Source organism: Alosa sapidissima, chromosome 9 (assembly GCF_018492685.1).
Source record: "Alosa sapidissima isolate fAloSap1 chromosome 9, fAloSap1.pri, whole genome shotgun sequence".
Taxonomy (NCBI): domain Eukaryota; kingdom Metazoa; phylum Chordata; class Actinopteri; order Clupeiformes; family Clupeidae; genus Alosa; species Alosa sapidissima.
The window spans coordinates 8,033,036-8,058,169 of record NC_055965.1 but is presented as its reverse complement, the minus strand read 5'-3'; the positions used below and the strand labels follow the sequence as shown (position 1 = coordinate 8,058,169).

General features: G+C 41.8%; 2 protein-coding genes and 1 long non-coding RNA gene across 7 annotated transcripts in view; 2 read left to right on the top strand and 1 right to left on the bottom strand.

Moving 5' to 3' along the window:
• The first annotated feature begins 1,670 nt into the window (after window positions 1-1,670).
• LOC121718196 (formin-like protein 7) lies at window positions 1,671-10,477 on the top strand. Of its 4 annotated transcripts, XM_042103112.1 has the most exons (11): window positions 1,672-1,846; window positions 5,341-5,541; window positions 5,815-5,898; window positions 6,036-6,089; window positions 7,699-7,761; window positions 8,036-8,116; window positions 8,214-8,297; window positions 8,915-8,957; window positions 9,112-9,154; window positions 9,277-10,077; window positions 10,279-10,477. In XM_042103112.1, exons 1-10 carry the CDS (start codon window positions 1,838-1,840, stop codon window positions 10,037-10,039), a joined length of 1,425 nt encoding a protein of 474 aa, XP_041959046.1. In that variant the 5' UTR covers window positions 1,672-1,837; the 3' UTR covers window positions 10,040-10,077; window positions 10,279-10,477. The 4 variants fall into 4 exon arrangements, with proteins under 4 accessions (XP_041959047.1, XP_041959048.1, XP_041959046.1 ...); XM_042103113.1 differs by having other exon boundaries at window positions 1,671-1,846; window positions 5,344-5,541; window positions 9,277-10,477; XM_042103111.1 differs by having other exon boundaries at window positions 9,277-10,477.
• A 5,227-nt stretch (window positions 10,478-15,704) lies between these two features.
• The window catches only part of LOC121718199, an 11,395-nt gene continuing 1,965 nt past the window's right edge, over window positions 15,705-25,134 (top strand). Inside the window, exons 1-5 of the mRNA XM_042103116.1 lie at window positions 15,705-15,897; window positions 18,370-18,486; window positions 23,821-24,108; window positions 24,602-24,647; window positions 24,945-24,984. Of these exons, the coding sequence (XP_041959050.1) occupies window positions 15,889-15,897; window positions 18,370-18,486; window positions 23,821-24,108; window positions 24,602-24,647; window positions 24,945-24,984 (500 nt within the window). The 5' untranslated portion in view covers window positions 15,705-15,888. The remainder of the gene's footprint in view (window positions 15,898-18,369; window positions 18,487-23,820; window positions 24,109-24,601; window positions 24,648-24,944; window positions 24,985-25,134) is intronic.
• LOC121718247 overlaps window positions 23,874-25,134 on the bottom strand; it is a 24,496-nt gene continuing 23,235 nt past the window's right edge. Inside the window, exon 3 of one of the 2 annotated variants that reach the window (XR_006033889.1) lies at window positions 23,874-23,926. This is a non-coding gene — a long non-coding RNA (uncharacterized LOC121718247). The other variant, XR_006033890.1, reaches the window with a different exon arrangement.

Here is a 25,134-nt window from a genome sequence, read left to right as displayed (position 1 = left end):
ACCTACCTAGGTATAACAATGACAGCATCAGGGAGTTTTAACATGGCAGTGAATGCACTAAAGGAAAAAGCTCGAAGAGCCCTAAGTGCAATTAAAAGAAAATGTTATAATCTCCAAATTCCAATTAAAATCTGGCTTAAAATATTTGATAGTGTCATCCAGCCCATTGCGCTGTATGGTAGTGAAGTATGGGGTCCACTCAGTCATCATAGCTATACTCACTGGAACAAACACACAATAGAATCTCTACATGCTGAGTTCTGCAGATACATTCTACAAGTACAGAGAAAAACACCAACAAATGCATGTAGAGCAGAATTAGGTAGATACCCACTAATCATTAACATCAACAAAAGAGCACTCAATTTTCTAAATCACCTTAAATCCAGCCCACAAGACACCCTTCATTCTAAAGCCCTCCAAACCCAAGAGCTGAACCCAGAAAAAAGTCCCCTACATCAGTTGTTGCAGAGACTAACTGCCTTGCCACACACCCACTCTGATCAGTCTCACAACAACACTGTTTTCCAAAAACCAATCAGAGTAAACCAAATTATGAAACAATGTAAAGAATCCTATTTGGAATATTGGAAAGAAGAAACTAAAAATCAAAGCAGATTACAATGCTATCTGGCCCTAAACCGAGAATATAAATTAGCAGAATATCTTAATACTGTCAGAGATAGAAAACAGAGACTGACCCTTACCAAGTACAGGCTAAGTGACCACAAATTGGAAATCGAAAAAGGAAGACTCAGAAAATCATGGCAACCAAAAGAACACAGAATATGTGGTTACTGCATGACAGGTGAGGTCGAGACAGAGATGCACTTCCTCCTACAATGTACATCCTTCGATCAAACAAGAAACCTTTTCTTCAACAAATTTAACTCAGAAATTCCTAATTTTAATGAACTTAATGACATATCAAAATTAAAGATACTATTAGGAGAAGGAGATAAAGCATATCTTGCTGCCCAGTATGTATCAACATGCCACAATCTGAGGGACAATGAGTGACCTATATCGACAAATAAACACACACACAGACACACGCACAGACACACACACACACACACACACACACTGCATTATACACGGCATTTTATTTTACTTTTATTCTTATGAAAATCTACTGACATGTTTGTGTTAAGATTTATTGTATAACTGCTTTGGCAATATAAGTGAGTTTGTCATGCCAATAAAGCATTCTTGAATTGAATTGAATTGAATTGAATTAAAACACATGGGATAAGGGATCATACAGTAGGTTTTTTTACACTGATGAGGCCAAAAACATGACTTCATTCCAGTATGTCATGCTAGAGTCTACTACGTGCCTGACATAAAATTATCCTGATACATTTTTTTCTTTACTGGCAACCATCATTGATCTTAAAATGTGATGAAGAGGATATGGGTAAGTAGCAATGCTTGAAAATGCCAGTTGTGTCACTTGCCATCACATATAGGCCATTATATAGCCTAAACTAAATATAATCAGTAAGCAACTCATTAGTCTGTGTTCAGCCAACCATGGGCATATATGCTTCCTGCTTTAGAGACCTGAAATGCCCTTGAGTAAGGCACCTAACCCCTCACTGCTCCCCGAGCGCCACTGTTGTTGCAGGTGCCGGGATTAGTGTGTGCTTCACCTGACTGTGTGTTCATAAACAGGTTTGGTTGGTTGTCACTTGTTTCACTTGTTTTTATACTCGGACAAAGAAGTACTTCCATTTCGCATTTCGCATTTCATCAGTGGCATCAGATGAAAGTGAGATGAAGATTTCGGTATTTTCACCCAACACTCATGAGTGGAGGTGGATGATTGGAACACATGGCAAAGGTGAGATAAGAAATGATTTTTTAGTATTCTTTTATGATGACGGTGTAACTCAAGATCATCTGAATACTACAGAGTAAACAAGTGGGTAAGAAGGATTTTGATCACAGTTGTGTGTAGACACTGTAGACAAAGTTTAAAAACAAAGAGGCCCTAAACTAAAAGTGTCCTATTTAAAACAAGTTGTTGTAACTTATTCTCTCATAGTTAGAGCACTGAGGTGACTTCAGATGAATGTTGGCCACTGTGTGTTTGTCCTCACCCCCTGTAGTAACCATACAATTCTTTTGGCATACTTTCTATCAACAACATACCAATACTACATCATGCTGCAGACAGCTGTTTCACTATTTCACGGATTGGGAAAAATGCAGACCAAATTTCCCTCACGGGATCAAAAAGAGTATACTTATACTATACTTTATATTGGCATTTATAATTTGGTCATGTTTCCTGCAGACATGGTAACTCGTACAGAAAAAATCTGCAAAGATGAATGATTGGACTTTCAGACTTGAGGAGTTAAACTATAAAGGCTGCCTCAAGGGATTTCCGTAGTGTGGGTGAACCGAGACAAACCTGTTCACAAATTTAAATTGTGTTCTGCAGGTTTGTCTGGCTCACTGAGGATAGGATTTTAGTGCTTTAATGGAATAGGTTATGTATGGTGAACTTTTTCAGACAAACATTTTTTTTACGTAAACACAAGAGATAATTTCCTTTCCCTCTCATGTTGTGATTTGACTTCACAAATTCTGGTCTAAGAATTGTACGATACATTATTCACTGTGGTAAATAGTATACTTGTGATGCCTTGATGCGTAAGTCCGGAAATGTTGCCATCTTTGCTGCCATCTTTAGGGGAAAGTCCGTAGGAGTCGATTGCCAAGTGTGCTCTGGAAATTCACAATTTCGTCGCCGTTTAAAAAAAAAAAAAAAACATACTTTCCCCTAAAGATGGCAGCAAAGATGGCAACATTTCCGGAAAGGTACTGGCTTGATGAAATTCATTCTGGACTCTCTATCCGACCACATAAAGACCTCGGGATACTTCGGTTTGGCTTTAGGGACCCTCTACTCACTACCACGTAAGTGCAATGTTGTTTGGAACTGTAGAAGAGGTATAAAAATAGCATTTTGTAGCGGCAAAATAATATGCCCTTCTCACTTCCACGCTAACGAGCTTTGACTAAAAACGGTAACATCAAACGTTCTCAAAACACATCCGAATGACATGATTTGGATGTCAACTCAACGTATGTACTCCCAATCATCCGTAAATCGATCTAAAGTGCATTTTACTCCGGATAATTCCTTTAATGCTGATTCGTCTGTATCAGATGCATCTGTGCTGAGTAATTACATTAATACACAGGATTAGGTGTTATAATCCCTTGTGCCAAAATCCAAGGTAAAAACACATTCAGAAGCCCCTGCCCAAATTAACTTTAAAAAGCACGCTAACCACCAATCTGCCAACCAATGGTCACAAACACAAGACAAATGGCCCATCTAACAGCAGTATACAGTATGCAACATGTCATTGGGGTTATCAAGTGGGCACCCTCATTCCCTGATGTTTCGTTAAGTTAGGCCCACGACACCTCATGAAGGCTTAACAGTGAAACCAGTATCCTGGATTCACTGTTAAAGCGATGGTTCGGAGTAATTTCACCCTAGGGTCCTTTGCACCATGACCCCGAGCCAAACACCCTCCCAGAATCTGTTTTCCCTTGGTCGAACCCTGGTCGAGTAGCGCTGTCAGAAACGAATGAGTTTCTGCAGGCGTAATGGAACCAACTTTTATCTCGTAAATTACCCCACTAATAATGCCCTGAATGGTACGAAACTTCTACAGTATGTTCTTTACTCATAAAACCAGGCATTGGAAAGTTTGTAGGTACACCAGGAGTTTATTTAAATAACACTTGCCTAATGGATGCTACTATCTGCTACTATACCGCTGCGTCGACGTTACTTTCGTGATTTGGGAAAAGCCCGTAAAAGTCCTGGCAGGAAACAATTACATCAACGTTTTTTGGTATATCCAGTTTTTAATATATTTTTTTACAAAGTGTTTACAACTTAGGCATGGTCTAGGTTGGTCCGTCCCGTTGATGCGGACTGAACCATAACCCTAAAAACCCTAACCAACCACCATCGACCCAGGCACAGTCCGTCACAAACACAAACAAATGAGACAGTTAGCTTACCTTAGCTTGCGCCCCAAGAACTGTAACTTCTCCTTACCCACAACCATTCACTTGCTTGTTCTGCTGCCAAGGACATGTTACTAACCACCTGCCTTAGACTTCGTCCACAAACGCTCAATTCAGACAGCAAGCCAATAGCAGATCTGGCCACAAACCCTAGTGCGCCGATTTCAATAGTCCTTAGTCGCGCATTCCAACCTCGCTGGGCTGCCTCTGCTATTTCAGTGTATTTCAGTAAGTTCAATGAAATAAACTATCTTCTCTGAATCCGACCACAGAAGTAGATCCGGTCTTAATCTAGTGCTCACTATTATGTGTGAGGTACCGCATCTGCTGGACAAGATCAACCTTCATTTCCAGGCCGCTCCATTTTCCAACTGGCCGGTTTTACACCTGGCCTTTGTACGTCAGGGGGATAAACCTTGTTCCACAAAGTTACTTTGCCTAACCCCTTTACTAGTTGCTAATGAATTGACTCTCCATTTATCCTCAATTGCCGCTGCCAAACATTTCAATACCTGGTTGTGACGCCATGTATACCGCCCCTGGGTGAGACTGACCTTGCACCCTGATAGGATATGGTGGAGGCTGCCCACACACAAACAAAGTGTGCATTTATCATCCTCACCAATTGACTTAAGTTCTTGGGAGATGGGAGCACATCATACGTACTGTAGCACCTGACATAAATCTGATCCTACCAGCTTCCATGCCCCATAGATCTTTCCATCTAATCCGTCTTTTTTCCACCCCTTCCCAGTTCACCCACTGCCCTTGTTTTGCCTGTGACACTGCCTTAGTACATCTTACAGTCTCCTCCTGTCTATGCATTTCCTCCACTACCATTTTCCTCTTTTGGGTTTACTTGCACCCAACCCTAGACCTCCCCACCCATGCTGCACATGGCCCATTATATCCCTATGCCTCAATGCTGATTGAACTTGCTTAACGGCCTGTTCTGGGTTCCACTACATACTACTACTACATATCGAAAACACAAGATGGCACCAGTGCATTCTGAAGTTTAATTTAATATATTCAGATTTTCATTCAATACTCTCAAATTTAATCCATTATTCACAAGACAGGTTCCTTCCATATATTCAGACTTTCATTTCATATTTTATTCATTCATATTCAAGTTTCATTCAATTAATCTCATGTACCCAATAACAAGAACCTTAGAGAATCATAACTCTCAATGACTCCTACTGTCAAGACCGGTGAAACTGTTTTCTGACCATCGCATATCGCATCTGACCATTGCACACTATCGATCCCCAGCAGCACTACAGGCCTGAGCTGAAGGCCCATCTCAGCGGTGGGGTTCCACCCACTCCTCCAACCTCACCTCCACCACCCCGGCCTCCAACGTTTCCACCACCACAGTGCCCCCCGCAGGACACCACAGGAACAGCCCTGAGTGCTTCGTCAACTAAAAACAGAAAAGCTGACTACCATGTGCAACCTCAGAAAACCTCTCAGGTGACATGAGCCTGTTCTATACACTTATCTTCATGAAGCAAATTCTGTTAATGCTTCCTATTGTGAGAAAATATATTATCACAATGTAATGATCACTTCCCCAATTTGTCACTTAGACATGTGCTGATACACATGTTGGTATGTATTAAGCATGGCTGCAGTGTGGTCTTGGTGATAGGCTCAAAGGGACGCTGAAGCCCACAGCAGTCATACAGAGGTCTTGTCACGAGCCCCATTCCGTTCATGAATATGTTTTGATGATTTTTTGTTCAGGGTTTGCGCCCTGTTCGACCTCCTCCCCCTCCACCCACCAAAGCCAGGCATTTAACCAGGCAAAAAACTATTGATGAATACCAGGTGGGTAGGGAGTGCGTGTGTGTGTGTATGTATGTGTGGTTGGTGGATGATGTGTGGTAGCCTACTGTACGCTCAACATTTTTCATTTAATAAATTGTTATTTATAGCTCTTTAAATATCTACCTCTCTACTCTTAGTCTACTGTGGAACCCATGTATGTTGAACCAGATGAGCTCCATATCCGTGCCAAGGTAAGTGTGTGTGTCATAGCTGTCAACATTATCCCTCTGCTGACAGCAAGAATTTAGACTACAAAACTGCTGCACTAACTAAAACAAGGTGTGAAGCTAGGTTTAACATGACTTTGTTTACAGATTAGCATCAAATTGTACTCTCACAACAACCACTGCGTTATCTTATCACCTCCAATGCTTTGAAAACATCTGTTTCACTGGAAGGGCAAGGGGGGTACCAGCTTATGCTGGTAGTTGGCTTTAGCTAGTATTTGCTGGTTTTCTTCCAGCTCTTGCTGGTCTTTGCTGGTGTAGCTGGTTGGGCCACCAGGTGGACATGCTAGTGTGGCCAGCCTGTCATGTGGGGTACAGCTGGTGTAAGATGGTCATACTGGTTTGCTATAATGATCAACATGAGCTAGCATGGTGGTACGACAAACAAGCCAGCTGAATTACCATCATAAGCTGGGTAAACCAGTAGAAGGTGTTTATTTCTTTTCTTTTTTGGGCCTTTTTTGCCTTTATTACGATAGGACAGTGAAGAGGCAGACAGGAGGCGAGTGGGAGGGAGAGATGTGGTCGGATCGGGAAATGACCCGGGTCGGACTCGAACTTGGGACCCCGTGTGGCATGAGCACTGTAGTCAGTTGCGCCACAGCGCCCCCTGAAGGTATGTTTTTGCTGGTCTAGCTGATTAACCTAGCCTGACGAGCCAGAGCCACATCAAGATGTAGGGTCTGAGAAGTCACCATTGGCAGCACTCAATCCGAGGGGCGGGATAAACGGTTATCTTTCAAATTTCCTCTGCACGCAATAGGATAGTGCTACAACTCATCAGTCCCATGTATTTTCCCACCAGCAGAGCTAGTTGGCTAGTTGATCAAACTTTTGCCAATTTAAATAAAGTTTAACTCGAGTTCAAAGACCGTTTGTTTTCAAGTAGCAGGGAATTCACACGGAACCGTCGCCATACACGATGTGATTGGCCTGGTCTAAGTTTCATTTTTCCAGCTCAAAAGCCAAAGGAGAGTTGCTAGACCACCCTGTCTGCAAATTACATTTGCTGCCACTAGGGTGTCTAGATTTCTAGGCAATGGTCAACCATCATAGAGTGGTCAAACAAGATGGTTAATAAGCTGGTCAACCAGCAAACCACGTAAAGCTGGTCAGGCTTTTTTATTCAGCAGGGAGGTCCGATGGTAGGGCTAATGTTATGAGAGTAGGCCTAATAAAATATGTTATATTTTACAGGAAAATATTAAAACGGGACAGCATTAAAAAAGTTCAAATACGTGAGAACCCTGGAAAAAACGGGAGGGTTGACAGGTCTGGTGTGTGTGTGTGTGTGTGTGTGTGTGTGTGTGTGTATGAGTTTGTGTCTATCTGTCTGTCTGTCTGACTATGTATATACATTAAACTCATTCATAATTGTTTTCTTATAGGCCTATGTAATTCTATTCTATGTAATATTGATTGATTGATTTCTAGATCAAGACAATAAGACAATAATCCAAAGGATGACATGCTAAAGTAAAATACTTATTACACACAGGAAACAGAATAGATGTAATACAATCTGTCCACACTCATTCTTCTTCTCTTTATATGCCAACCTTTTTAACTCCAGACTGAGCCTGCTGAAGAGCCACTGTACATTACTGTTCTGCCTGATCCCCCATTTAACACTCAGGTAACTCTCTCGCTCTCTCTCTCTGTCTTTGTGTACTTGAATGTGTGTGACCCATCATGCTCATACTCTCCCATAAACCTCTCCAGAGAGATTTAGATACATTAATAAATAAACCTAAACATGTACAGTATCTTGTGCCGGATGTATGAATGTGTCCATGAAATAAAAAAGGGGGAAAAATGGGCTGTTCTTGGGCACTATAGTAAAGGAATTATACACCCACAACCTATTCCAGATTTGAGATAAGATTTCTGTTCCCTATCTACTCGGGCAGCCCCAAAGACTGCACCACTCTGTGTCTGAGAGTCCCGATGGTCCCTGGAGCAACAGCATCTCTCCCAGTCCACCTGTCCCGGTAAACAAAGAGCTTTTTCCCTCAATGACTCAATAAGAACTTGGTCTGTTGTGGATGTTCGAGGACATTGTCTTTATTTACTTATCATTACTCACAGGCCGAAAGACAGAAGTTCCAGCACCAGCTCTCTCTCCCAGCCAGACTTCCACAAGGGCTGGAGACCTCTCGCCATATATCAAAGGTCTGTTATGACCAGGACTGTGTATTAATTTATGAGTAATAACCACAACTCTCTATTAAATATTTGAGTGATAGTATAAAGGATACTCATTGAATATGCCAACACTTGTCATACAACAAACTCTGACATATTACTGTACAAGGGCTATTCTTCCCAGAGCAACTCGGGTTTAAGTGCCTTGCTCAAGGGCAAGTATAAAGTATAAGTATATATACTCTTTTGATCCCGTGAGGGAAATTTGGTCTCTGCATTTATCTCAATCCGTGAATTAGTGAAACACACACAGCACACAGTGTACACACAGTGAGGTGAAGCACACACTAATCCTGGCGCAGTGAGCTGCCTGCATCAACAGCGGCGCTCAGGGAGCAGTGAGGGGTTGGGTGCCTTGCTCAAGGGCACCTCAGCCGTGCCTACTGGTCGGGGTTCGAACCGGCAACCCTCCGGTTACAGGTCCGAAGTGCTAACCAGTAGGCCATGGCTGCCCAAATGGGCACAATGGTGAAAGCTGGGAATTGAACCCACAACTTTTCTGGCTACCACATGCTAGCCCAGCCCCTACACCCCTACACTACCTCCACCCATATATGCTGCTATGTCTCCCTACTCTCTCACAGGAAGAGCTGGAGATACTTCTGGAGTGGTGGAACACAGCCAAAGGTGAGACGTTGATGGATTAAGGTAACAGATCCAAGTGCATGGATGAGGAGGGGTGTTCTCTGGATTCTGAATGCCTTTTATTTCTATATCTGCCATTCATGTTCATGATTCATTGCCCACACTCACCTATTCGGCTGCCTTGTGTGTGTTTCAGAGACAGAGCGCATATATCACCAATTCGATGAAAACAATTTGACGTATGTGGTTTCCTAAGACAGTCGAAAACAGCTCATTCTAGCATGTTTTGTCTCATATTTACTGTATTTAAAGCCTTTTTAGTCAGTGTGTTTGCTTGTCTGCTCTACCTTGCACCATGTAGGATGATCTCTAATGAGGCTCATCGGGTAAGACTGGCGCTGCACCTGTTTGAGGGTCTCCTGTTCTTCCGCGGTCAGATCTTCAATGACCACATCACCCAGCTCTACTGCATGGCCGACAAACTGGACAAGCTGCACAAAAAAACGAGGATCGCTGGCATTGCAGGGGGCACCTCAGGGGCAGTCGGCGGGGGTGGCAGCGGTCGCAGGTTTGGCCCTGGCACCTTTTACCTTTGGGGTGTCTTTAGTGGCGACCGCCGTTGGCATCGGAGTAGCTGCAGCGGGGGGCGTGACCGGGGCATCGATGGCCATCAAGAACAAAATGTCCAACACCAAGGAGAGGAAGAGAGTAGAGGAGATCATGCAGAACTACAAGATTCAGATGGAGGATGTGGAGGCCTGTCTGAACTTCGTCAACACGGGGATGGAGTGCTTGATGAAGTGCAATCTTGGCATCCTACGGGGCATAGACAAGGACGCCATGAGAGTGCTGAGGTTGGCACAGGTGGTCGGCAGCCAATCGATTTCTGTGAGAGCGAACGGATGGTCCTCCGGCGTTCTGGACGGATTCGCAATGAGCATGGACATCTACTTCTCCAAGGAGGACAAGGAGCAGCTCAAGAAGGGCTCGGAGACCAAGTTTGCCAGAAAGATCCGGGAGCTGTCCAAGCAGCTGAAGAGTGGCCTGGACCAGCTGATACAAGTCAGGGACACAGTTCGCTCTGCTGTCCAGCAGGTGGCGATGTAGTAGACTGGACCAGCTGATGCAGTTCAGGGACACAGTTCGCTCTGCTGTCCAGCAGGTGGCGATGTAGTAGACTGGACCAGCTGATGCAATTCAGGGACACAGTTTGCTCTGATGTCCAGCAGGTGGCAATGTGGTAGACTGGACCAGCTGATGCAATTCAGGGACACAGTTTGCTCTGATGTCCAGCAGGTGGCAATGTGGTAGACTGGACCAGCTGATGCAGTTCAGGGACACAGTTTGCTCTGATGTCCAGCAGGTGGTGATGTGGTAGACTGTTGTGTTGTGATCTCAGGGTCAATGTACTTTAGAACACTACAAAATGTATAAATCCAAAAGTCAAGACTATCTTTCTTTACATGCCATCTAACTTTACATAGCTCCCACATCACTCTAAGATTTGCATGTTTCAGTGGAGCACACATCTTTCATACTCAGATTCTCCAGTTTTGTGTAAAACTAGATGTACCGCATAGCGGTACAAAATATGACCGCCGCTCAGTCCTGTACATCTGTTACGCGAAAATAAATCACACTTCAATTTGTCTCCATATTTTACTCCATCCCCCACTCTTGAAACTTTTGTGTATGCTTGTTTGGCATGCCTGAGTGTGTGTGTGCGGCTGCACAGAAAGTAGCCTACTGGTGCTGAAAAGGTGAATAGATTGTAGAATAGCCAAAGAAGATGTAGCATTGTTATAAAACCTTTAAAATCTCTAAACAATCACAAGTAGGGCAGTTCATCACAGTTCATCCATTGCAACTGGATTGATGAAAGGTCACTTACACCTGTAGGCTACATTGTATTTGGGAAAAGCAAAAGGTATCAGCATGTTATTTATTTATTTATTTATTTATTTTTTATGTATTTTTAAACCAAAACATCTCTGTCAGTTCCATGCCGTTTTCAACAGCTATCAAAAACAAAGGTCATTTTTGGATGGATGGATTTTTTGTGAATGTTTCTTCTTCTACATAAGATTTTAGTCATCTTTAGTTCATGTAATACTTTATTGTCAATGCACAAATTAAGTAACAGTAGTCTGAAACGTTATTGTTAATGCACAAATTAAGTAACAGTAGCCTAGTCTGAAACGAAATGCTGTTTTACATCTAACCAGTGGTGCAAATAACTGACATGTCCAAATGGGCCTTGATGAAATGCGTCGCTAGACTGTTCATACACATTTTAACTGGCCAAAGTTGAAGAGCTTTTGTCCGTTATTGTTAGTGCAAATATAGGCTGATTCATGTTCCCTTGCATTGTTTAACTGAGGTCCATGGCTAGTCTGGCTTTCATCAGACCAAGCTCAATCTTTTAAGAAATCAAAAAATAAATAGCGGGCAGGTTCACCCAGCCTAGTCCATAGGCACCCGATATTGTTTAATTTTCCGATTGAGATATACACGCTCTGGCTATTCTAAATGCAAAAATGCATCAGGGAGTTATGACAAAACGGTAACTAACAAACTAGATCCTAATCCTAATGAAATGAAATTTTTCCGTAAATGAAATTTTTCCGTAAAAGTCTAGTGGGGCTACATACCCACCAAATTTCATGTACCCCGGTGGTTCGGTGTCCCGGGTATCAATGACCAAAAATTCAGGGAGTAGATGACGGGAAAAATTCTTGAATTGTGTGCATGTGTGCGTGTACAAATTTTTGTTTATGTGTGTGGGTGTGTGTGTGTGTGTGTGTATGTGCGTGCTTGTGTGTTTGCCTGCGTATGTGTGTTTGTGCATGTGCATGCATGCGTACATATGTCTACTATGTGAGTATGTGTCATACGTATGATTACTGTAAATGTATGTGTGTGCGTGTGTATCTGTTTATGCACATGTGTGCACATGGAATGGGTTAACATGACCCCTGGAGGCAAACATATGGAAAAAATTGGTCATCCTAGGCCCTACAGTTCTCAAGATATTCACAGAGAACTGTGTCTGCCCTACCCTCCTTTCGGGGGGTCCAGTCCAGCGGGGGGGGGGGGGGGGGGGGGGCTACAGATCAAAACGAAGAATGACGTTCCATGCTATCCATGTGGGGGTACATGTCCACCAAGTTTTGTGTACCCCGGTCTTTCAGTGTCCCGGGAATCCTTGTTGGTGTACGTCACTAAATGTACACATAAATTATTTTATTGTAAGGCCCCCCATGAACGAAAGTACACAAAACTTGGCATGCATTCGGAGGGTGTCATAATGATCCTACACTTTTAATTTCGTGCAGTTTTGACCTTGTCAGCCAGAGATATTGTGATGAAAACACCTAATTTTTTGCTTTTTAATTTTTAACTAGGTGGCGCTATACATGAAATAAGTGGTAATGGGATGGGTTGACATGCCCCCTTAAGACCAACATACATAAAAAAGGTGGACCTCCTAGGCCCTACGGTTCTCGAGATATTCACAGAAAACTGTCTCCGGCCACCTACAGGCCAGTTGGTGTATAGTAACATAAATTAATTTATTGTGTGGCCCCCCATGAACGGAATTCCACAAAACTTGGCGTGCATACAGAGGGTGTCATAATGATCCTACACTTCCAATTTCGTGCAGTTTTGACTATGTTAGGTCACAGATACCTTCAATTACAACACCTCATTTTTACTTTTTTGTGTTTAACTAGGTGGCGCTATACATGAAATGAGTGGTTATGGAATGGGTTGACATGGCCCCTTGAGATCAACATACAAAAAAAAAAAGGTCCTCCTAAACCCTACGGTTTTCGAGATATTCACAGAAAACTGTGTCTGCCCTACCCTCCTTTCGGGGGTCCAGTCCAGCGGGGGGGCTACAGATCAAAACGAAAAACGATGGTTCCATGCTATCCATGTGGGGTTACATGCCCACCAAGTTTCGTGTACCCCGGTCTTTCAGTGTCCCGGGAATCATTGACGGAAATTTGGGCATGCGAAAAAGAAAAAATCAAAAAAAATCTGACTAAACCTATATGACCGCCGCTTCGCTGCGCGGCGGTCATAATAAAAGTATCAGTCTTATCTACATTATGTATTTTAATTCAACTTGAGTAATATTTCATTGATAAGAATTCTGCTTTCTACGAAGCTTTGACTACTGCTAACATACAGGGAAACAGAAATGCACTCAGCAGTACTCTTTTGGAATGTGCATGCTGTATTAAAAAGAGCAATTCCATAAGCCTACTGTATACTGTGTTATTCTGAATAGATTAAAGGCAGCAATGCAAATTCTTACCTTAACAGCTTCAAAATCATTTTGATGGCAAACTAACTGCAATAGGGAGAATGGGGTGCTTATCCAGCTGCACCCTACCTGTATACGGAGTTTATGGCAATTGTGCAATAATCTATTATTTGTATGAAATTGTGTAATATTACCTTGTCAGTTGACATGGTTCCTCTGGGATTATGTTTGAATGTTTGCAGTTCTGTAAAATACAAACACTCTGCAACTGTAGGAATTCAAGAGATGTATTTGTTACTTGCATATTGGAACTTGGAAATCTCTTGAGATTTTTCCTATGGGAAAATAACATGGGGATTTGGAATTATCACACCTGTTAAAATCTCGCAGGGACGACAAAATCGGAAATGCAGATGTTTTCCCACACACACTTTTGTCCTCTGCCTTCGAGTGGATACTGTGATCTCTGGTACGTGAATTTGGCACACTTAGCCCTTATTGAACTATTCAGCCATTCCAACTGTCAGTTGTCATCAACTATGACTCCCGCCAACTGTTTCCTCTGCCCACAACTGTTTCCAAATAAAAGTTTGTTTTGCATTTTATGTTAATGTATGTTTTGCTTTTTAATGCACTGGTAATTTCCTCGAAATTACATTTTCTAGTTTAAAATAGAACCAGACTGATCCACCACCTCCTTAATTTAGGTTGATATGAAAACGTGGAACGTGGACTTTCTCAATCTCATTGGCCTTCTGAATGCCATTTAAATCCAGAAAGAACACAAACCAGTCTTTGATTTTGAAAACGTAAGCAAGGTGAACTGAATCGGGCCTACAGTAAAATGTTATCAATCGCATAGCATAACAAAAAAATGACTTCACGAAATTTCACTTTTGCTTTGAGGTTGGTAATGAGTCAAGACGTGCTTGAGGTGAGTAGATCCATAAATTAAAAACTCACTGTTGAGAAAATTTCAATTGTCGTGTTGTGAGAGACTGGGATAATAACAATACCAGTCTCTATTACAAACGAATCAAGAGACATGCGAATATAAACGCTAGTCCAGAAGTCTGTGCAAATGTATGGATGACTTCGGTCAAATTGGAAAGAAATGGCTCTGGGATTGACTAACTTCACGTTAAGTTAAAACTGAAGATAGACAGTGGTAAGCTCCAATATCCAAAGTGGGTGATTATAACGGGGTTTTCACTATTTAACAATGTAGTCTCATGGATAAAGTAATGTCGAGAAATATGCCACCGTGTGCCACTGTAATGGGGGAAAACATGAAGCTGTATCAGCATATTAAGCACCAAATGTGACAGGCTGCTGTAATGATCATTTGTAACGTTCTGTGTAGCCTACATGTATTTAGAACTAGGCCTACTGCCGACATCGAGCAATATGCTGTTTCACTACGCAGTGGCCCTCGACCTTAATACAGCCCTCCGGAGCGCGTAGTTAGCTGGAAAGGTGCTTTTGCCATGCTAAGCCATGGCAAAATGCGCGTAAGAGTTGTATAAGAAACGCCCAGCTTTTGGGCTTGCTACTTAAACGCATAACTCCCTCTATCACGCGTAAATGACAGATTTAAGCCAAGGGGAGAATTCGCGCAGAGTAAAATGGGCGTGGTTTTACTTACGCGCCCTTACGCACATTGGGAGAATTCCCCCCTCTGTGTCAACCTTAATTAATCCTTCAGGGAATGTTACCTGTATAACAAGAGATACGAGTTCAGTATTGGGTTTTGATAAAGTGATGGTCATGCATAACAAAGTCTCCGTGATTTATTATTATAACATCTCAGTTAGTCGAGTATTGAACATCACACCAGGAACGTTCTCTGAAGGCTACACAAGACAATACTTTTAGAGGATGTTTCCGAGAAGTCGGGACAGGCCGCTCGAGCTTCCCGTCGGGACAGGACGCTCGAGCTTCCCATACTATTCTGTGTCCCACTCCTTCCCTGGAATTGGGGTTGTAGCCAACATGGTTGAGCAATGTTGGGAGTGTAGCCTATTGTGTGTGGAGGCAACACGTTACTCATCTTGCACTGGATCATCTTCCTGAATTTCAGTATTCTGATCGCAACAAGTCTGGGCAAATTACTAAATCGGCTCTAGACAGAGACTACTGCTCCGTTCATGCCACCTGGGAATATCAGGGACTGCCTTTGTAATTAGCCTACAGTAGGTTACGTTGTTTTCTCCACAGCGAGTCTTCATGTGCTATGCTCACTAATTTTAAATAAACAACTTTTGCTTACGGTATTTGTATATGGTGTAAGACGCTTGGGAAAGAAGGAAATGCATCTTTCAAGTGACAAAAACGGCAAATTCCCAAGTTCACATTAAAATGGTTGGACATGAAAGTCCACAATGAGTACAAATTAACTACAAAGTGACGACAAAAGTGACGACGAGCTCCCAACTGGGCAACTCAAATAAAACCTTCCCCCAGTTTCCCACATGAAGTGACGTGAATGATGATGTTTTCTCTGAGAAATTATGTTTTTCCATGCGCATGAAGAACGCACCGAAGGCTACTGCTATGACTGTGAGAAGAAGAATGACGGAAGTTTGTCACCATCCACGGCACATTTAAAACATGAGCCGCTCTAGTACCTTCACTTGGCTAAAGTGGACTTGCCCGTAAACTGCTTGGAATACTCTTCATCTGACATCTCTATCCAGTGATATGGCAGGGGTAAGACATTTATGTAACATTGGGCCTGCCTGGGCACTGAACGTCGATGATTTTATGGCACCGACCGAAATGCTCCGATCCAGTGGCGTAGCCAGAATTTTTCCAGGGTGGACTTTTGAGAAGTAGGATGGACCACTATTTTTACATTCTAATGTCTGCCAAACATCCGCTAATTTTTTTAAAACTTCAATAACATAACATTTAACAACTTGATAAAACAAATATATAGCCTAACCGTGACTATACTTCGGTAGCCTAAAATTGGAAAGAAATTGCCAGATTCGCATTTTGTGGTTCAATAAATCCTAGGCTAAACGTTTTAACCCTTTACTGCATGAATGAATATACTTAAAACATGTTTTAATGCAGTTGTCTTACTTAAAATGGTCTAAATAATAGACATTTAGGAAAAAGTAAAAAAAAGGTGGTGGGGGGTGGAAAATGCTGTAAAATCCATGTTTTCTTTAAAAACTTCTTATTTCATTACAAGTCTTTTAAACTATGAACTATTAAAATATGAATTAAATTAAGCTTGACTTAGTTATTCTCTGATACATCTACAAATTCAACTGTATTTTGGGCTATAAAATGACGATATCATGGTAATATTGTCATAGTGTAGTCCACCTGGGAAGAAATAACCTTCCTGTAGGGACCTAAAGTAATTGTCTTGATCAAAACCGGTTTATGTTTATGTTAAATAAAGTCATCATTTAGATGACTATTTCATTATGATGACTTTCTTTTACCATTCTATCTCAGTCAGAGGACATATTCAACTGCACTGAGACTGCACAGTCACAGAGCCCTCCGCTTCAGGATGCATGCAAATGAATGTTGTACATAAAGACATAAGTATCCTTCACATATCCCCCCTGACACACTTCTCCTGCCCTGTAAAGTCATGCCTCATCCATATCTGGGGTTCCACACACAAGGGTCAACCTAACCTAGGGGTTCCCGGTGGGGTTCATACTACAGGCACTGGGCATGCCTTGAATGGCTCCATAGCAAGCCAGCCCACTTCGTACACCATTTATATTGAGAAGAGAGAAGGCTCACCCCATTTATCACAATAAACACCTCTATCTAACCATAGTAAGGTAGAAAACAAGCTACAACCCATCGATAAGTAACGTGTTCTGCTTTCAGCCGGGCATCTAGGGACCGTCTACAAAGTGCAAGACCAAAAGTAGATACAAAGATAATTTTCAATAGTTTCACACTTCACTCTTATTAATTCTAGGTGCCACCAAAATCACTCCACACATCCAACATCTCCTTTTGCTCACACTACACCAATTAGTTTAAGAAAATCTTCCTTGGCCAAATTTGAATTTTAACACATTTTTACTGGGAAAATATTTCAATAACTTCACTCTTTTTGAGTTTATTGCTGCCAAAACCACTCCAGACATCTAGGGTCTTCCTATGAGCATACTACAATTGCTAGTTTGAGAAAATATTTCTTGGTCTTTTTTTCATTCATTTTTATTTGAGAAATAATTCAATAGCTTCTATCTTTTTGAGTCTAGTGCTTCCAAAATCCCTCGACACATCAAGGGTCTCCCCATGGTTGTACTTAACCTAGTTGTACTTAGCCTATTTTTCATAAATCTTTACTGGGGAAAAATCAATAGCTTGTTTCTTTGCGCTTTCAACATCACTCCACACATACTACACCTGCTACGTCTATCTACTGTAGCTCTGCCTATTTTCCAATTTTCAATAGAAAAAATTCAATAGCTTTACTTTTTTGAGTCTAGCTCTTCCAAAAGCATTCCACTCATCAAGGTTCTCCCTATGAACATACTACACCTGCTAGTTTTGCAAAATCACTAAGCACACTAAATACACTAGAGGAGTCAATGTCTATACATGGCTGATGCATACAAAGCCGTCCCTCACATAGGACAATCTGACCACCTGCCCAACTACTCAGCATTCATCAAACGTGTGAAACCCGCAGTGAAAACAGTCAAAGTTTTGCCAGAGGGAGCAGACTCAACACTTTGGAGAGTGTTTGTCGCTCGGGTCACCCGTGACTCCCACACGGACATTGACTCGTACACCACGAGTTTTCGGTTCTGTACAGTTCTGGTATTTTTTTTTTAAAATCTTTAACACTTCAGAAATATCATACTTCACCAATGATATATAGATTATCCACCATTAGGCTACAGTATTAAAAATAATTATATCATGTAATCATGCACAAACTGTAAGAATTTGACTTGACTTTAAGCACATCATTGAGACCATCTCTGAGAAAAGATATGACATTTTGATACCAAAACTACATTCTGAAATTTGGCAATCAGATTCACAAATTCACCTGACCATTCCAGTTGACATTTACTTTTTCGTCCACTTAATGGGCTCGTATTTAACCTCAACATCAAGCGGTCAGCTCTGAAGGAGAACTGTAACGTTGAGCTTGAGCATGTGAGTGTGCTCTGTCTGGTTTCTCAGAGAGGATGGGCAGCCCCACCGCCCCCACCGTCCTATCAGAATGTTTGGAGCGGAGGGGACCTGCAGCCACCGAGTTACGAGGAAGCTCTCCTGGACACAGAAACTCACCCTTTACAGGTAAACATATGGACCTCTGAAGTTCGCCTACAAAATCTTTGCCCAAATAAGGAGATCCGGTGTTACCAGATATACGGTTTCTGAGATTCTGGGTTTCCATGGGTGGAGTCAGGTGGAGTTTAGCGTGAATATTTATAAACGGAGGTTGTCGTGCGCTCGCGCCTAGAGAGCATTCATGAAGAGTGACTCAAATGGAACTGAAAATGTTGGTAAAGAAGCTAGAAGACTACAGCAATTTTAACACGTTTTTGAATGTTAATATGGGTTATTGTGGAAAAACGTAACAATTTCGACGACCACTGGTGGTCGAGTAAGTGTACGATTATGCAATTTGGCGTATATGTTTTGATCTTGTGTAGCCTAGACAGGCAGGCTATCCTACAGCCTATCAAATTGTCATTACTTTAATTTAGCCCTGTTTAAATGGGCTATTTAGCACTTAAAGTTGTAATGTCAGTGGGACATCATGGTAGATGTCTTTTAAGTGTCAGTACATCATCTGTTTTTTTGTGTGTGATGTCCAATGAGTTTCGAGGTTTGGTCATGCATGCTTGCCTACACAAACATGTTAGCTAGCCTAGTTTGACAAATTTACTTGTGCTGCAATACAATGCCCAGCTACCTCTGTTGCCAAAACAGATCATTAAGGCATGCTTTATTGGACATTCTGATATCTTGGAGTCTTGTGAAATAATAAAACTTGTTTTATACAATCATTGTACCATTACAGAAGCAGGGCATCAATATGGGCCATGCACTTACAGTATATTGGTTATGTTTATCCATAAAGGTCATAACTACATTAAGTCAATATGCTTTATTACCTTACAAACACTGTCTAGCTGTACATGGATGATGCCTACTTACAGAAGTCCTTCAGATACACAAGATGAATGGGTTAATGTTATTAATGTGGGGTATGGTCATATAGAATCTGTATATTCAAAAGCTAATGGTTACAAATGCAATTAAGTAGTACTTTACAAGAACCTATGTGCTCAATGAGGATGATGGGGGGGGGGGGGGGGGGGACTATAACGTAAAGTTCATCAGATTGAGGTGAATGACTACATATGGGCTGATTATAACAGGTAGTAATCTGGCCCTTCAAAACCCCAAATGAGTCATGTGATGCATAAAGGACCCCTGAAGAGTTTTTACCTTAAAATAACGTTTCCAAAATCAAAGCCCATACACTCTTAATTGAGTTAATGGCATTTTGAGAAGGTCTTATCGCTTTGAAAGTTTAGGTAGGAACAGTTAGGTCCTTCAGGTAGGAACAGAGAAACAGACAACAGAATTATGTTTATGTTCCTTATAATATGAATTATTGATTTCTTATTGTAGTGTATCATCAAGATGACAAGTTACTTAGTTGCCTGCTGTGATGAAAATATGTTCACCAGCACTCACCAAAACACACCACTCCACTCGTGTATTTGATGCCAGACAGGCTCATATCATGCTGTTCTATATGCATATGCCTATGAATTTACATTTTCGACCAAATCTGCTCTTATGTTCTATTCCCTAAGAATATTAGGCTAACTTTGCCAGACTCCCTCTTACAATGTAAAATTAAAATTGAAAAGAATAAACTGCTGTACAATAGATAGACAGGGCACCCCATTTCTGCCCTTTGAAGGCTGATTACCCAAACTTTATTTTGTATATCCTTATCCTTGCACACAATACTCTGTGGGTATTTTGGTATGATAATATTGTTTAACTTTAAGTTAATACTGATGTCAAGCCAATGTTTTTTGTCTTGAAGATAAAATGTGATTGCTGCCAGGGCTGGTAGGCCTACCACTGAATGTGTAAACTGGCCTGACACTGAAGGACAGTTTATGTGCCCTGGCTGTAAATAACTAATACAACTAGAATTGCGGTTCCGAAGAACTGCAAGAGTGGGTTTGATCAGGGGCGTGGAACTCGGCTTCATCCAAGGATTCCAACGGTACCTAATTTATGAAAATCGGGCACACGGATCAAAAGTTATCTGCATTAAAGGAGAATTCCGGTGTGATATTGACCTAAAGTGTATTAAAACATGATACCGACTGTGAACGTATGTCTCATAGCCCATCTCGGCTTGTCCCCTGCACTCCAAAATCTGGCGCTAGTTAGCCGATGCTACCAACAGCTTTTTCAATGGTGGTGCTTCGGCATCGGGCTAGCCATGCAAATAAATCACTGTTTTACACCATTTACGACGCTCAATGTATCTCCACACTTCATTGGTAGACTTCCGAGGGCCCTGACATTTAAAACAAGACATTGAGAACTTTGAAAAAGCACTGGTAGTTTACTTACAAGACGATTTATACAGACAGTATCTTCACGAAGTTTAGCGTTTGCAGACATCTTGAATTTAGTCCCGATAAGTCGAGCGACGAGTAAGAATGAACAGGTATGATAAGGGATCAGATTCCAAAAATAATTCAGTGGAAATGCATGGATTCCAGTTTCTTCCAGTAGCAGCAACTGGAATCCATGCATTTCCACAGAATTATTTTCTTACTTTTAGTACAAAAAGTGAGTGAACAGGAATAATAAATAAATAAATAAATAAATAAAGTAAACTTAAGAAGAACAATAGTGGGCTTGCTCCCTACCATGCCGTGGGCTTGCTGGATCAAACCCACTAATAAATTGTTTTTACAACTTTTTGTGTGTTTAGTTATGTGTAGTAATTCCTATAGATTATGTTTCAGAACTAGATGTACCGCAGAGCGGTACAAAATATGACCGCCGCCCAGTCCAGCACATTTTTTCGACAAAAATAAATCACGCTGAAAGGCCTATATGATTCTAACTGTCTCACTAAATTGCATTATCCACACTCAATTCTCACTGGTATCTGCTAGACAACAAGTACCAAAACATGATTAGTTCATAGATTTCACATGTAAAATAAATTTTATACAACCCCACCCCTATCTTGCCTGTTCATAATTCTGAGAAATTCTTGAATTGTGTGCATGTGTGCGTGCACACGTTTATGTTTGTGTGTGTGTGTGTGTGTGTGTGTGTGCGTGCTTGTGTGTTTGTCTGCGTATGTGTGTTTGTGCATGCATGCGTACATATGTCTACTGTGTGAGTATGTGTCATACATATGATTACTGTGAATGCATGTGTGTATCTGTTTATGCACATGTGTGCACATGGAATGGGTTAACATGACCCCTGGAGGCAAACATACAGAAAAAATTGGTCACCCTAGGCCCTAGATATTCACAGAAAACTGTCTGCCCTACCTTTCGGGGGGTCCAGTCCAGCGGCGGGGCTACAGATCAAAACGAAAAACGATGGTTCCATGCTATCCATGTGGGGTTACATGCCCACCAAGTTTCGTGTACCCCGGTCTTTCAGTGTCCCAGGAATCCTTGGTGTACGGTCACTAAATGTACACATAAATCATTTTATTGTAAGGCCCCCCATGAACGAAAGTTCACAAAACTTGGCATGCATTCGGAAAGTGTCATAATGATCCTACACTTTCAATTTCGTGCAGTTTTGACCATGTCAGCCAGAGATATTGTGATGAAAACACCTAATTTTTTGCTTTTTAATTTTTAACTAGGTGGCGCTATACATGAAATAAGTGGTAATGGGATGGGTTGACATGCCCCCTTAAGACAAACATACAAAAAAAGGTGGACCTCCTAGGCCCTACGGTTCTCAAGATATTCACAGAAAACTGTCTCCGGCCACCTACAGGCCAGTTGGTGTATAATAACATAAATTAATTTATTGTGTGGCCCCCCATGAACGGAATTCCACAAAACTTGGTGTGCATTCAGAGGGTGTCATAATGATCCTACACTTCCAATTTCGTGCAGTTTTGACTATGTCAGGTCACAGATACCTGCGATTACAACACCTCATTTTTACTTTTTTGTGTTTATCTAGGTGGCGCTATACATGAAATGAGTGGTTATGGAATGGGTTGACATGGCCCCTTGAGATCAACATACAAAAAAAATGGTCCTCCTAAACCCTACGGTTCTCGAGATATTCACAGAAAACTGTGTCTGCCCTACCCTCCTTTCGGGGGGTCCAGTCCAGCGGGGGGCTACAGATCCAAACGAAAAACGATGGTTCCATGCTATCCATGTGGGGTTACATGCCCACCATGTTTCGTGTACCCCGGTCTTTCAGTGTCCCGGGAATCCTTGACGGAAATTTGGACATGCGAAAAAAAAAAAAAAAAAAAAAAAATCTGACTAAACCTATGACCGCCGCTTTGCTGCGCGGCGGTCATAATAACATATCACATGTGCATGAGGGCAATGACAGGATACCATTTGTTCAGAGTTAGGACATACACAGGCAACATGGGCTTTATTGCATAGACATTTGTGTTGTAGGCTATACAGTGGGTCAATCTGATGTAGGCTATGTTGCTGCCTGGGCTAACATCACTACAGATGCACAGAGGCTAGGCTACAATCAAAACGATAAAAACATAATAGCCTAGCTAGGCTAGGACCACCATCAAGGCCTACTGTGAAAAAATCGCCAATATCCTTAATGGTAAGCGACGACCCACTGAATCTGACACAAAGTTTTGTTTGACTGGCTGGGACACAAGATAACAACATTGTTATTTGCATCTACCAAATTGCATCTAAACTCAAACATGACATAGTCATACTTTCCATTAATAACACATGACAACATCCAAAAACATGTTAAAACGCTGTGGTCTTCTACTTTCTTTGACAACATTTTCAGTTCCATTTCATTCACGCTTCAGCAATGGGCGTCTAGGCACTCGTGCACGACATCCTCCGTTCATAAATATTCACGCTAAACTCCGCCCTGGAAACTCAGAATCTCAGAAACCGTATCTCTGGTAACACCGGTATCTTGAGATTTTTTTCTACGGGAAAATAACATGGAGATTTTGAATTATCGTACCTGTTAAACTCTCACGGGGACTAAGAAATCGGATATGCAGACGTTTTGCTCTACACAATTTTGTTCTCTGCCTTCGAGTGGATACTGTGATCTTAGGTACGTGAAGACGGCACACTTTGATCTTTGCTACCCCAGAGCTAACTCATAATGCAACTTGCCATAGGTAGTTAGCATTAATTAACACCCGGATCTCCTTATATGGGCAAAGATGGCAGCTTTGGTTCCTTTTTGTAGGCGATCTTCAGACGTCTATGACAGTGGGAGGAAATCATAATTTCCTGGTGAGATCTGTTGAGACAGACACAGACAGACTCAGCCAACAGGAAAACTGGGTCAAACAAACATACAAACGTCACCTCATTGAGACAAAATGTCAATGTTTCATAACTCTCTTTTCACAAACACTAGGCTACAGCCCCACCACTTACTGCCTCTGGCTTCAGCCCATTTTATCCTCCCGTACCTGGCTATCAACCACCTGGGCCCTATCCTCCCGTACCTGGCTATCAACCATCTGGGCCCTATCCTTCCGTACCTGGCTATCAACCACCTGGGCCCAATCCTCCCGTACCTGGCTATCAACCACCTGGGCCCTATCTCCCCGTACCTGGCTATCAACCATCTGGGTCCAGCTCACTCCCAAGACCCCAAAGAAGAGATTCGCTTGAATCTCAGCGTGTCATGGTACAGTTCATGGTAACAATCCTGGAAATGAGCATTTTGGGTTTCATTCTTAAGCCAAGGCTGGTTTGAAATGTATTTTGTTTTGTCCTGAAGAAATGTGTTATAGTCATGAAAAAAGAGTATGCAATAGTGCAATCAATTTCATATGTTAGCCTATTTACCGCCTCCCTTTAAATGTAATGTGCAAACCAAGACATAGGAAGATTGATAATTGAACAGATTTTTGTTGACTTTTTCTGATATTCTGTAGTGTGTAATAGCTTGTATCAGCATGGCACAACCAGATATGATCATATAAGAAAGAGTGTGACATTTTTGGTTTTCCAGAAACATGGGCATAAGCTTGGCAGCTGCAGTAGTGCAAATGTTGACACCAACAATTATTTGACTATTCATTTTGCTTTTTCTTTTAACATTTCTCCTAAATGTTGGACAAATCAATGGGGTTGAAATGATGTGACCGTTTGGAATGGATACATACCTCCTATATATATTTTTCCCCCAGTCTCAAAGTAATGAGGAACTCATGGCGTGGTGGAGAACTGTGAAATGTGAGTGTCAAATCAAACTAACCTCCATCATCACTAACAAAAGCTAAAGCCCATGAAGTGTCTTTATCAGTATGGCGGCTGGGAGATAATAGATGTGAGCCAGTTAATGACCATGAACACTACAGAACATATTTGCACTGCACAAGGCCAGTCACCAGCGCTCACAAAGTGAAGTCCTATAGGCCTCACAATGGGGCCGACAGTTATCAACTCAGAAATGTGCTCTTATCAAATATAACACCCTCCTCAAATCTGTTGACAACGATAACAACTTAGAGTGTTCTGATTGTCTTTCAGCATGGGAGAAAATGTCCCAGTCTCCAGACACAGAGCTTAGGTAGGTACCATATGGCTGTTGTTGAAAGTAAGCTAGTCCACATAATGTGATATATGCAGGTGTGGGCCTGGTTAGTACTTGGATGGGAGACCTCATTGGAAAACTAGGTTGCTGCTGGAAGTGGTGTTGGTGGGTGGCCAGTAGGTGGCA

Coding starts and splice junctions, on each gene's coding strand:
- LOC121718196 (XM_042103112.1), top strand. Junction 6,090..7,698: donor AGCTCCATATCCGTGCCAAG/GTAAGTGTGTGT, acceptor TTTTAACTCCAG/ACTGAGCCTGCTGAAGAGCC. Junction 8,298..8,914: donor CCTCTCGCCATATATCAAAG/GTCTGTTATGAC, acceptor ACTCTCTCACAG/GAAGAGCTGGAGATACTTCT.